The 13,310-nt window shown below is 39.4% G+C and overlaps 1 protein-coding gene across 1 annotated transcript in view; it reads left to right on the top strand.

Annotated features, from left to right (window-relative positions):
* The window catches only part of LOC138297384 (actin-5-like), a 220,467-nt gene that overhangs the window by 125,941 nt on the left and 81,216 nt on the right, over nt 1-13,310 (top strand). Inside the window, exon 6 of the mRNA XM_069236764.1 lies at nt 5,940-6,132. Coding sequence (XP_069092865.1) covers nt 5,940-6,132 — 193 coding nt within the window. The remainder of the gene's footprint in view (nt 1-5,939; nt 6,133-13,310) is intronic.

Raw genomic sequence — 13,310 nt, 5'->3', positions numbered from 1 at the left:
AATCTTGCACACAAAAGAATGCAGTTATTTTTATATTTAGCAGATTGAGCTCGTCTAAATGAACGTACATTTTTGAAAGTGGATTCGAATTTCTGCTTAATTAAAATGCTTTTTTTCGTGCACTTTCTGATATTGATTTATTTGTTTACAATTTAAGAACATGTTTGGTGACATTAGATTTACTTTTTGAAGTGTAATTAAAATTAATGTATTTCTCCTCCGTTTGCACATCCAGATGTTGTTTTGGGTTTCTTTGTTCTACAACAATGTAAGGTTGAGCTCGCAAAAATAAATGTAAACTTATCAAAGTGAATTACAATTTAGGCTTATTTAAAATAATAAACATGTTTGGGACACGGTTTTCGATTTTGATCTTTCATGTCTTTGCAAATCAGCCCCTGCTCTGGGAAGGTTACCAAGGCTTTCGCTGTTTACCTTCCGAGTGCTTTCCAAATTTGGGCTTTGGGGTTCATTGGTTTGGCGTCTACGATGGAGGTTGCTAGGATAACCATGTGCGTTGTAAAGTGGATTCTACATTTCCCAACCCTACTGGCCGTTTACTAGCAGCTCGTTTTTTAACTAGAACTGCCAGTAGCACTATTATTATGCTTACAATTCATTTCATTGACTTAAGTTACCGGACCGTCTGAGACGATCCACTTTTAACTTTCGCAGTTCTACCAGCGTCTCAAAAAAAAAAATCACTTTTTGTGTGGCAAAAAGGCTTTTACTTTTTAGCTACTGCGCATTGGCATATATATCAGCTCCTGCTTGGGAAGGCTTCCTTTACAACAACTCATGGTTTTTGCATGATTAAGGCTTTTGCTTTTTATGTTCTCTGTGCTTTTCGATCTTTACTTTTTGATTTATTTGTTTATAAGCTAGGACTAAGGTTGGTAAGATAAAAGTGTACTTTTAAACTGAATTCTCTATTTCCCAGCCGTACTGGCTGTTTATTAGTAACGTATTTTTATTTAGAACTACCAGAGCACTATTATGTTTAGTAGTCAATACTGCCAGAAGCACCACTATACCTGCAATTCATTGTTATTGACTGGATATATTTCTTGTTACACCAGGCATGTTTTACTTCCGTAGCCGGGTGAGCTTCTCCCTTTACAAATACAAATACAAATACAAATACAAATTACAAATACAAAGACCGTACCGAATACATACCGAGAGCACTCGTTACACTCGTTACACCTTCTAAAATACCTGTCGTTCCAAATACCAATTGGAGAACTGGCGGAGTAGGAGATGTCAGTTGAGCGTTATATGGCAGCCACGCTTTTCAGTATGTTAAACATACTTTACTACAAGGTTCACACCTCTTAGTGCAGGTTTGGTGGGTGCCACACGTGGAGACAGCCCTGCTGTGACCAGACTCCTCAGTATTTAATTGGCATGTCTGGTTAGCAGGTTGCTTTGTTATATAGACTAGTAATTTAGATATTATCAACCGCTCCAACCAGCGCCTGATTTTGCAATGTACACTTCTGCCCTTTTTATTTAAAAATAGTCTTCTCTGCACACCTTTAACTGTGCTTTTTATTTATTCCTTTAAATTGTAAGGTTGAGGTCCAAAAATTAAACAAATTCTTTTTAAAGTGGAAAGAAATAATAATTTCTGTGTGCATGTTTGGCTGTGGTTTTATTGTTGTTTGTTTTGTTTAAAATATAAAATGTAGGTCGCCTAAAAAAACACAACATTTTAAACAGGGATTATAATTTATGCTTACATAAACCAAAATCCACTTTTCAAAGTTAACAACACTTTAGCTTTTTATTTTGTTTGCGCTTTTCAATCAGCCCCATGTTTTTATTTCTCTTCAGTGCGAATGCTTGGTTGTGCTTTTTCAATAGCATAAATGTGTACATTTTAAATTGTACTTTAATTTATTTATTTATTTTCTGTGTGCTTTTAATCTTCCATGTGCTTTACCGTTTTCCGTGTTTTGATTTATCTTCCAGGTGCACATTTAGGAATTATGTTTTTATACAAATTCAATTGCCAAACAAATGCCTTCTTTCACAACCCTAGTAGTCTTTTTGAATCAGTGGTATATTCAGTACGATTACAATATGTGACTGGCAAAAGACAAATTATAGGGCAGGAATGAATCAATTGTGCAGCAAGAAAAGGCAAAATATGGGGAGTAATGCATACTATTTGGTAGCAGCAGCACTTTATTACTTCATTATCCTCAACACTGGGAATCCTCTCTGCCCATTGGTGGAACTTTATTACTACCAGGTTAATGCCTGCAATGTGTATGTTCCATATGTAAGGGAAGCTTGCATTGTACATTGTCTGAGAAGGAAGCTTGCAGTGCTACTGTGCCTTATCTGCTGTGTGTGAGGGAAGCTTGCACTACTGCTGTGCTGTATCTGCACTGTGTGTGAGGGAAGCTTGCACTACTGCTGTGCTGTATCTGCACTGTGTGTGAGGGAAGCTTGCACTGCTGCTGTGCTGTATTTGCTGCGTGTGAAGTAAGCCTGCACTGCTGCTGCCTGTGCTGTATCTACTCTGTGTGTGAGTGAAGCTTGCACTACTGCCTGTACTGTGTCTGCTATGTGTGAGGAAAGCCTTCATTGTACCTTCTCTGTGAGGGAGCATGCACTGCTGCCTGTACCGTATCTGCTGTGTGTGAGGAAAGCCTTCATTGTACCTTCTCTGTGAGGGAGCATGCACTGCTGCCTGTACCGTATCTGCTGTGTGTGAGGGAAGCATGCACTGCTGCTGGCTGTACTATCTGCTGTGTGTGAGGGAAGCTTGCATGGTACATTCTCTGTGAGGAAAGCTTGCATGGTGCCCCCTGTGTGAGGGAAGCTTGCATTGTACCTTCTGTGTGACGGAACCTTGCATTGTACCTTTTGTGCGAGGAAAGCTTGCATTCTACCATCTGTGTGAGGGAAGCATGCACCAGTTTCTAAGTAAACTACCAGTCCCTCTCTATCTTCCTTTCTATCTATTTTATGTATCTCTCACCCAAACATATTCATCCTGCTACATAATTCCACTACACAAATACACTCTGTACCATACAATTCCACTCTGCACAGTTCCACAAATAACAATTAAAATACGAACCACAAATGTCCACTCCACACCACAGACATCCCCTACAATCCAAACCAAACACATCAATAAAAGACATTATCATTTACAACACCAATAGCGCTAACTCTGGCGAATGTGAGACATATTGCATTGCAAATGCTTGTTCTGGGATGTTTTGAACCAGGTATTTCTGGTCTGGGCTGTTATCAAGATAGAATGTAAAAGTATCTCAACATCCAGACTTTTGGAGGATATTTTCTACTTGCTTTAACGACACAACCTCATGTGCCCCGTTTGCTGTGACCGCCTCCGTCATGACACAGAGACAGTTCATTGAAGGAGGAATTCTCTGGAGCTTGAGCTAATACAGAAGTGAGCAACGCGCATCAATGTTCACTACGCTATTTACACCAATCTATTAACCTTAGCGGAGTTACTGGGGTTGGGGTACCAAGACCCAGGTGCAGCAATGACCCCAGGCAGATATTTTCACATCTGTATAATGGATACACATGTACATACAGTTCAACCCCATAGGTAGCTGCAGCCACCACCTTAAGGCATGAATCTTAGCAGAATATTTTCTTGAATATTCGTGTTTTTTCGTGTTAATGTCCGCGTGTTAGCGTTGCATTAAACCAAGGGAGTCAAAATGTGAATCTTGGTCAAGGGCACCGTTCTTGAAAGTAAATGTTCTAAAAGGGACACAAGACTACTAAGTGGCGTAATTTTATTCTGTTCGTAATAACAATCAGCTTCTTCTGGGAGCAATGGTGCAAAAACCCTTACACATTTTAGCAAGCAATGCATTCAGTCAATGGCAAGAAAATTGCATGATCACAAAACGAAAGTTCATATCTATTACCGCTGTCTCTATACTGGTTAACTGACCCCAGCCTTCAACCCAACCCTTTGAACCCCACCCAGAAACCTTCCCACTAGGCCCCGATCACCATACATTCATATTGTGGAGTGAATGCATTGATCATTATTTTATGGGGAAACTAACTCACATAATGCAAGAAAGAGGGTGCCTTCATTGTGGATTAGCTGTTTAATCTTTAAAAATATGATCAGAATCCTGACGCTGTTCTAAAGCCATTCTTCATGAAATAAGAGAAGATGAGTATTGAGAATGGTTGAGCTGAGCTGCGATGGAGACATAGTAGACACCCACCTCTGCGAACACTTGTAGGGAGTTAGGCAGTGTAGTGGTTCACGGTCCATAAATAGCGTGTCCTGATCAGTGATTCCTGTGAGTGCAAAGATCCCGATATAGGGGAGTTTGGAATAAGTTGATAAATCATCTCCTTTATGGCATTTCCTTTTATATCATCGTATGCAGAGCAGGTTTGCTACATGAAGCAGCAGATCAAAATACACACAAACAGAACGCCACCCCTCCATGCTACTCCAAGTGCGAATGGCCATCACATACACCCAAGGTGCAGTGGCAGGGAAAACACCTTGGACACGTTCAGTGGTACTGAAAGCATTGGTCAGATTGGAAAACAAACACAAGAAGCGGAGGTCTCAGTTTTCCTCATGCACAGAATAGGTGCAACAGAGACAGTTGCAATGCAAGCATCATTATCACAAAGAGCACAGGTAAAGCGTGGGTTACACCAGGGCGGACTCACCAAATATCATACATCGGAGACAGCATAGATGGCAGCGCAAACTTTATTAACACCCACAAAGTAGTTCCAGTCCAGCAGGAGTGTTGTATTAACTGGTACAACAATGGCTGCTGCAATACAAGCTTCTTTGTTTTTAGACAGAGCTGGTAAACACAAACAGTGGCACTGAATTACTCAGTTACATACACAGGAGAAGTGCAGTGCTGTAGTAGTACTGCAAGCTTCCCCTGTGCTCCCACATAGACAACAACCCAAAATAGTACAAGCTTCCATCACACAAAGTACACACTTCATGTACCATAAGTCAAATAGGCACCGGTTAACCAGTCATCCCAGATCCATATGCTTATACACACATTGTCTTTAGTTTCACGATAATCCAACAAACAGATAACTTCATGGAGTCCACTTATTTTTCAGACTCATTTGGTAAATCACGAAGGGCCCTATATTATTTGATGGGCTCCTAGTCTTGGATCTGAATCGCGGAACTGCGTCCTCGTCCTTTTCGTTTCGTTCAGTCTGATTGAACGAAACGAAAAGGACGAGTAAGCAGTTCCGCTCCATTAAGTTATCCATTTGTTGGATTATCGTGAAACTAAGGACAATGTGTGTACAACACATAAAAGGCAATATTGTGAGTCGAAGAGCTGAAGATACTGTAAAAATTATTTGTAGGATCTTGAGCCAAAAGTGCATAAAAATGGGCACAACTAGTGCAATCTTGGATGGACATAAAATTCCAAAAAAACATAAAATGTGCTAAAGACTGCTGTGAAATGTTGTCAGGACATGGAGGTAGTTAGTGAAACCAGGGTTCTTGGTGCTGACACCTAAATCTATTTATTAGTAATCTGAAATGTGTGTGCTGTTCACACTACTTTTCTGTAGTAATAATCCAGTGGAGCCGTGGCAAACCTTCAGTTGTAGACCTATTTAAACAGGCTCATAAATATTAATGAGTTCCCCACTGTAGTATTCAGATGCACAGACAAGGGCTTTCTTTTTTGTAGGAGTCCAGTGACCAGAGGGAATGCCATATTCTTACTGTGCGAGAGGTAACCTCCACGTGCAATGCAGTGCACCTTAACAAGAACACGGCTTTAAATATTCTCCTCTGGCTCCAGTGTCTATTTCAATTAAGAATTGAAAGAGCTCTGACCCTAGATCACTTTATTGGTTTCTCGTAATCGTCAAAGTTACAAAGTCTGAAATAAAGATTATATGTTCCGCAGATCTGGCAGTACACCTTCTATAACCAGCTCCGTGTTAATCCTGAAGAACATCCTGTCATGCTCACGGAGACGGCCATGGATCGAAAGAGCAAGTCGCAGATGGCTGAAGTCATGTTTGAGGTTTTCCAAGTCCCCTTTACTTTTGTAGCAGTGCAGGCAGCATTGGCTCTGTATTCATCTGGAAGAACCACAGGTAGTATGATGAACTTTTATTCTAGTATGTATACCGTCAATTGATTGTGAGCCCCAAACCATGTCCCTCTTGTGCATTAAATGAGCATTCTTTGTTTCCTTCAATCGCTTTATTTATAGAGTCCTGTTAAATGCCTGTTGTCGGCTGGTTTAAGCGCAGTATAACCGGTGAGGCCGCCCTGGGCGCCGACCTGGTGTGGGGGGCACTGACCTCAGGAGGGCGCTGTGTTTAGCAACAATTTACGATTCAAAATCACCTGCTGCAGAGTTCCTTGTGCATCCAGCTTTCAGGCAGCAATAAAAATGTCAAGATAACTTTTGTTATTAATGTTCCTGCTAGAGAGAGAGAGAGCTGAGTTTTGTCCAGTGGTAGTTTGACTCACCATAAAGTAGCGCAGAGGGTTATTATACCTCCTACAAAGAACATATCTGTATTTTAGATGGATAGCTGAGTGGATTAGTAAAGCCAGCCTTTATCAGCCCTTTAAAAAAATGAAATGAATGTGAGAGAAGGGCTATGGAGAGATGAGGGGCACTTTTGTCAGGTGGTAGTGAGGCAATCTGAGGCGGAGGTCATGGGGTGGGGGGCCAAAAAAGACTGTCATGTTGGGTGCCACCAGCACTAAAGCTGGCCCTGTGTTCTGTGCCTGCTTCTGGACCACCAACATTCAAATAGCATTTTGCTCTGCTCATGCCTTCAGTATAACACATTCTTTGATCATACATCTATTTCTCGCATTAAGAGGCCAAGATGTTAGGCGGGCAGTATGAGAAGTAAACTATTGAGTATTAAAGCTGCCCAATTCTTAGACATAAATCGTTTTCAGGACCTTAATAACTTTTCAAGGTGTTCCAAACACTTCTGATTTTATATAACCCACAAGATTCTGTTGATATTTTCAAATGATGCGTGAAGAGTACCAGAACAAAACTACTTCATGCACACTTCCAATGAAACAATAAATCAGATACAATAAGTATATCCGTGCTGCCATACCTTGGGACTCAATCGTTCAATGTCAATGAGTGTTAGTAGTTCCGTCTGTTCCCAGTACTACCTAAATTCTGCCCTAGATGTATTGCCTCTGATGTGCTAGAGTGATGTGAATGAATCACCAGCTTTGTTTGCCAAACCAACCATTGACTATTGAGCAGTGTTAGTCCTCCACAGCCAGATGGACCTCTGGTTTGGCTCCCTCCACAGATCCCAAAGCCAGACATCTCCAGACTTGGCCACTTTTCTAAGGGGATCTGATCCAGTTGGATCGAGTTACCGCATGCTCCCTGCCGGCTATACCTCTCACGACAGACCTTATATACCAGTTCTGCCTGTAGTGACAGAAGATCCAACAGCACATTGACAACACCAAGCCAGTTTTGTTTCTTACACTCACCCCTTAATCCTGCGATGGTCAACCTTCAAAGTCCTATCCCTCCCATATCTCACTGACATACTCAACTCCATCAAGGCCATTTCTTAAGAATAATTGGGCAAGGCATACTAAACACTGGTCACAAAACACTGGTCGCAATTTGTGACCACTATATTTGCTACCAGTGTGGTATTTTGTTAACTGACCTATGTAGTAATAGGTCAGTTGGCAAAAAAATAAATCATAGTGAGTTGCAATTTGACCTAACTCATGAATAAATTGCAACCCACTCCAATTTGCTAGCATTGCAGGGATGGTGACCTGCTGGGGTCTGCAGACCGCTACATCTGTGATTGCTTTAAGCTTTAAATTGAAGCAATCATTATTTTTTAAATGCATTCACATTTTCTGGGATGCACTCAAATAGAAGTTTCTTTTTTTTCTTTGCTTACGAGGTGGCAATGTTCTAGTGGACCAATGCCCCCTCTTAAACAAACCTTTTTTTAAATTCACCCAGGGCTCTGGGGTATCAAGAGGACCCCTTCACTTTTGCAAACGGGTTAGTACCTCCTTTGAGGTGTCTGTAAAATATCAATGTCTTGCAACCTGGTTTTGGTCTCAAACCATTAATAAACAGCATACCTATTCTGTATTCGAAAGTGACGCCTACAAACGTCCTTCCAAATACGAAATAGCTATCCATTTCTAAACACATTAGGCAATTTGGAATCACTTTTACAAATCCCTAAATTTGTTTATTGCATAGGAAAAAGGGTTTTAGCATTTACAAACCCTCTGATTTACCAGTGCAGAGGGTTTGCAAATGCTAAACCCTTTGTTCATCTGGCCCATTATGTCCTAGCCTGGTCCTTCATCAAAGCTCTCTCTAGGGACACTCTCTACTTCTCATTATCAATGCCTCCCTCACTCAATACATCTTCCCAGAAGCTTTCAAGGCAGGCCAGATGCTTTCACTCAAAGAGAAACCTACACTAGACCCTGTTTACCTTGCCCACTACTCGTCCATCACTCACTTAGCATTCAATAGCAAGGCCATTGAAAAAGTATCTCAACTTCAAGATAACATCAATGATAACCATGTCTTGAATGGTGTTTGGACAAAGTATCTGAAACAAAATACTGTGATACAAAAATAGTGTGTCAAGAAAATTGGAATGTCACAAATATCAACAGGAATATTGAAGGTAAAATTATAATTTTAAATGTTATTATTAATATTGTTGTAAAAATAATCATTCTAGAATAATCGTTGTATGTAATATTGTTTGTGTTATTTTGTATGTAACAATTTGTGGTGTGTTTTATTCTATATGTTTGTTATTTTTTTTAATTTGAATTTTTAGTCAGATGATTTATTCATAATGACATTTTAAAAATAATGGGAATTAAAATATTTCAAGTTTTTTTATGTTGACAATTATAATGTAATTGTATTTGTTTTACATTTATACTTTAAAGGTTGGTGTTATTTTTTTAATTTTATCATTGTTAATTTTGGATTATGATTTTATTTTTTATTTTATGGTTCCAAGTTTAGGAATGGTAGTTCATAGTTTAAAAATACATTAATTATTAATAGCATTTAAAAATGTTTTTCAGATTTGAATTTCTAAATATAAATATATAGGTTGAAGTTTTGACAATGTGCTTTTAAAACAAACTTCAGTTTATTTTTATGTATCCTACATTTTGTGTGTGTATGGAGTAATGATTGTGTTATTTTGTATGTAACAATTTGTGGTGTGTTTTATTCTATATGTTTGTTATTTTTTTTAATTTGAATTTTTAGTCAGATGATTTATTCATAATGACATTTAAAAAAATTGTGTTTCTAGTTGTATTAATGTATAAAAATAATGGGAATTAAAATATTTCAAGTTTTTTTATGTTGACAATTATAATGTAATTGTATTTGTTTTACATTTATACTTTAAAGGTTGGTGTTATTTTTTTAATTTTATCATTGTTAATTTTGGATTATGATTTTATTTTTTATTTTATGGTTCCAAGTTTAGGAATGGTAGTTCATAGTTTAAAAATACATTAATTATTAATAGCATTTAAAAATGTTTTTCAGATTTGAATTTCTAAATATAAATATATAGGTTGAAGTTTTGACAATGTGCTTTTAAAACAAACTTCAGTTTATTTTTATGTATCCTACATTTTGTGTGTGTATGGAGTAATGATTGTGTGCATAACATTTTTAGTTCATAGCATCTTGCATAAAATGTTTTAGATGGTAGTGGAAAGAGTAAATTCATCCCTTTCATGTCCAACACATTCTCCAATTTGGCTTAGATTGGAGTGGGAATAATAAATGTCACCCCTTTAGTGTCCAACACCTTCCCCAAATTGTTCTACATTTGAGAGAAGGATAAAAGCTATCATTTTAGTGTATAAAATCTTTCCCAAATTGGTTTAAATTGGAGTGGGACTAGTAAGTGCCACCCCTTTAGTGTCCAACACCTTCAATAAATTGGTATAGACTGGAATGGGAATAGGAAATGTGACGCTGTTAGTGTCTAAAACTTTCCCCAAGTTGTTTTAGATTGGAGTGGGAATAGTAAATGACAGCACTTTAGTGTCCACCAATTTTAATTAGTTGGCTCTCAAATTTTTTAAGTGCTCCCAGAATGTTGGTAGAGCCCACCCTGGCTTTTAGGGGCTGAGATGGACCGATGATGAAGCATGCCACTTCTAGAGTGAGTAAGGGTCATATATAAAGAAAATAACTATTTTCTTTATTGTTTCATCTCTGATTTGGTCTCTGGGAGAAGGGCCAGGATTTTGCTTTGTAAGATAGGAACGCTTTAGTTTTCAGCGTTAATAGTAAATGTTATCCTATTAGCGTACAACACATTCCTAAAATTGGTATAGATTGGAGTGTGAATAATATATGTCACCCCTTTAGTGTCCAAAACCTTCCCCAAATTCTTGATTGCAGTGGGAATAGTAAATGTCACCCTTTCAAGTGTCAAACACCTTCCCCAAATTGGTATAGATTGCAGCGGGAATAGTATATGTCACCCCTTTAGTGACCAACACTTTGTTAAAAAATGTTTACGTTGGAGTGTGATTTTTTTATTAATTACATATTTTATACAATAAAGACTAACATTTTTGTAAATGTATTTGTTTTCAAAGTTTAGTTATTTTTATTTTTACATTTTAAAAATATATATTTCAAATTAAAAATAAACATATATAGATAAAAAAATTATTACTTTTTTATTATTACATAAAAAATGTAAATCATATTTAAATTGCATTACATGTTGTACATTTTCCAATTTTTAACTTTTTCCTAATTGTTTTATACATATTTTCAACATCATTTTAACATAAGTTTTTAGTATATATTAAATAATTGTATTTATTTTATACTATTATTTAATTTATGCTTTGTAATTTATTTACATTTTTATAACATTTTGACATGTTTTACATGTTTAATTTTTTTAACATGTTGTAATACAATTGTTCAACATATTTACTTTTTCCCCCATTCATTTCTAGGGAGACACAGGGCCTGATTACGACCTTGGCAGTCCGGCAGTCAGACCGCAAAGCCACGGGGATGAGGCTGGCGTCAAGTCGGCGGCCTCACCCTGTCATATTACGATGTTTCCACCGGGCTGGCTGGCGGAAACATCACATTACGACGTTTCCACCGGACAGCCTGGTAAAACAGTGTGGCAGCATTGGCCTCCTTTCCTTTAGGGAGCGGAAGCCAATGCCATCGCACATCAGCACCCTCAAAATGCACACTGTCTGCATAGCATAGCAGACAGTGCGCATTCCAAGGGTGCCTTGGCACTCAGCACTGGCTTTCCACCATTCTTTTCATGGCAGTGCCACCACCATGGAAAGTATGATGGAAAGGGAAGTTGTGAGCAGCACAGTAGTGCTGAACTCGGCACCACCATGGCTGTGTCACGACTCACGTGCTGCTTGCGCCTGGAATTTGCAGATCTGGTGGCGTGGATCTTCAATGTTCGACTTTGGCCCAAAAAGGGGCGACTCTTTCTGGTAGCCACGGTGCTGTAGGCAATGGAGACGCCAAGAACAGACCGTGCCCTTCAGAAAATAGCGCCAGAGGGAAAAAAACCCTTAGGAAAAGGGGGAAAACCTCCAAACAGGAAGATTCCTGGAAAAAACAAGAACAAACAAACAGGAATCCAAAAGGAGCAAAGGTCAGGAAACACAGAATGCTGAAATCCAGAACCAAAAGGGGAGGAAATCAGGAGCGAAGACACTAACTGAGCAGAAAGTGTTGCAGCGCAAGGAAATGAAGAAAACACAGCCCTTATATACCAAAAGACAGGAAGTGACCCACAGGAAGTAAAAGGACACCATATTAGACAGGAAGAGGTACATAGAACAAAACAGAATAGAAACCATAGAGAATAGGGAACAATGAATGCTGGGAAGAGAAAGGTAACCTGGGAAGGGAAGAAGACATAAAAAAAGTACAACAAAAAGACCCCAGAAAGAAGAAAAGAAAGAGGACAAGAAGGAAGAAAGAAGAACAGGTAAGGGGGGTCAGGAGACCCCAGCAAGGCGGTGGAAAACGATAGAGCGAGGCCCCATGCAATGCCTGGGGCCTCGAAAAGTGCATGAAAGGCTGGGGGCGCGCCGCGTTTTAGAAACGCGCTGTGCGGCCCCAGCCGAACGCCCGGCTTGTGCCGAACATTCGGCTCGCGCCGCACCACGCGGCGCGACAGTAGGTCCCCCTCCCGAAGGGCCAGGTTTGAGAGGAAATAAACGGTGAAAGCGTTGAATCAGGCGAGAAGTGTGAACAGAAGATGCATCTTCCCAAGAGCATTCACTGAGAGGATAACCCTTCCAATGAATCAGATACTGAAGGCGTTTGTGAAAAAGACTAGAGTCACAAATTTCCTGTACTTCATATTCAGGAACATCATCCACGAGTACAGGAGGTGGACAAGGAAACTGACGTGAGTAAGGGTCAGGCACATAAGGTTTAAGCTGAGAAACATGAAAGACCGGATGAATCTTCCATGTATGAGGTAAGTGAAGACGGACAGTGACAGGATTGACCAACTGAAGAATACGGAAAGGCCCATAGTAACGAGGTGTGAACTTATTTTGAGAAAGACGTGAGGGTAAGAATTTGGAGGAGAGCCAGACTTTATCTTGCGGATGATAGTCTGGATTGGTAGCACGTCTCTTGTCAGCAGCCTTCTTCATATATCTCTTGGTATGTAACAAATTAGATCGAATTAGTCTATGGATTTGGAGAAGGCGTTTGGAGAAATAGGTAATAGCGGGTAGAGGAGAGTTGGATTGTGGAGAAGTACGAAAAGAGGTAGGATGAAAACCATATGAACAGAAAAAGGGAGTGACCTTGGAGGCACTATGGACTGAGTTATTGTAGGAAAATTCTGCTATAGAGAGGTAAGTGTTCCAGTTACTTTGGGTAGAATTGCAAAAGCATCGAAGATATTGCTCTAGTCCTTGGTTCAGACGCTCGGTCTGGCCGTTGGTCTGAGGATGGAATCCTGAAGACAGGGCTCTATTAATATTTAGTGTTTTACAAAAATGCCTCCAAAATCGGGAAATGTACTGAGGTCCTCTATCAGATATTATGGTATGTGGAAGTCCATGGAGACGGAAGATATGATCAATGAATATTTGACTTAGTTCTTGAGAAGTGGGTAGCCTTTTCAGGGCAGTGAAATGAGCCATCTTCGTGAAAGAATCCACCGTGACCATGATGACCCGGTTTCCTGCTGATGGTGGGAGTGAACACATAAAATCA

Source organism: Pleurodeles waltl, chromosome 5, assembly GCF_031143425.1.
Source record: "Pleurodeles waltl isolate 20211129_DDA chromosome 5, aPleWal1.hap1.20221129, whole genome shotgun sequence".
NCBI lineage: Eukaryota > Metazoa > Chordata > Amphibia > Caudata > Salamandridae > Pleurodeles > Pleurodeles waltl.
This window is presented reverse-complemented; position numbering and strand designations above follow the sequence as displayed.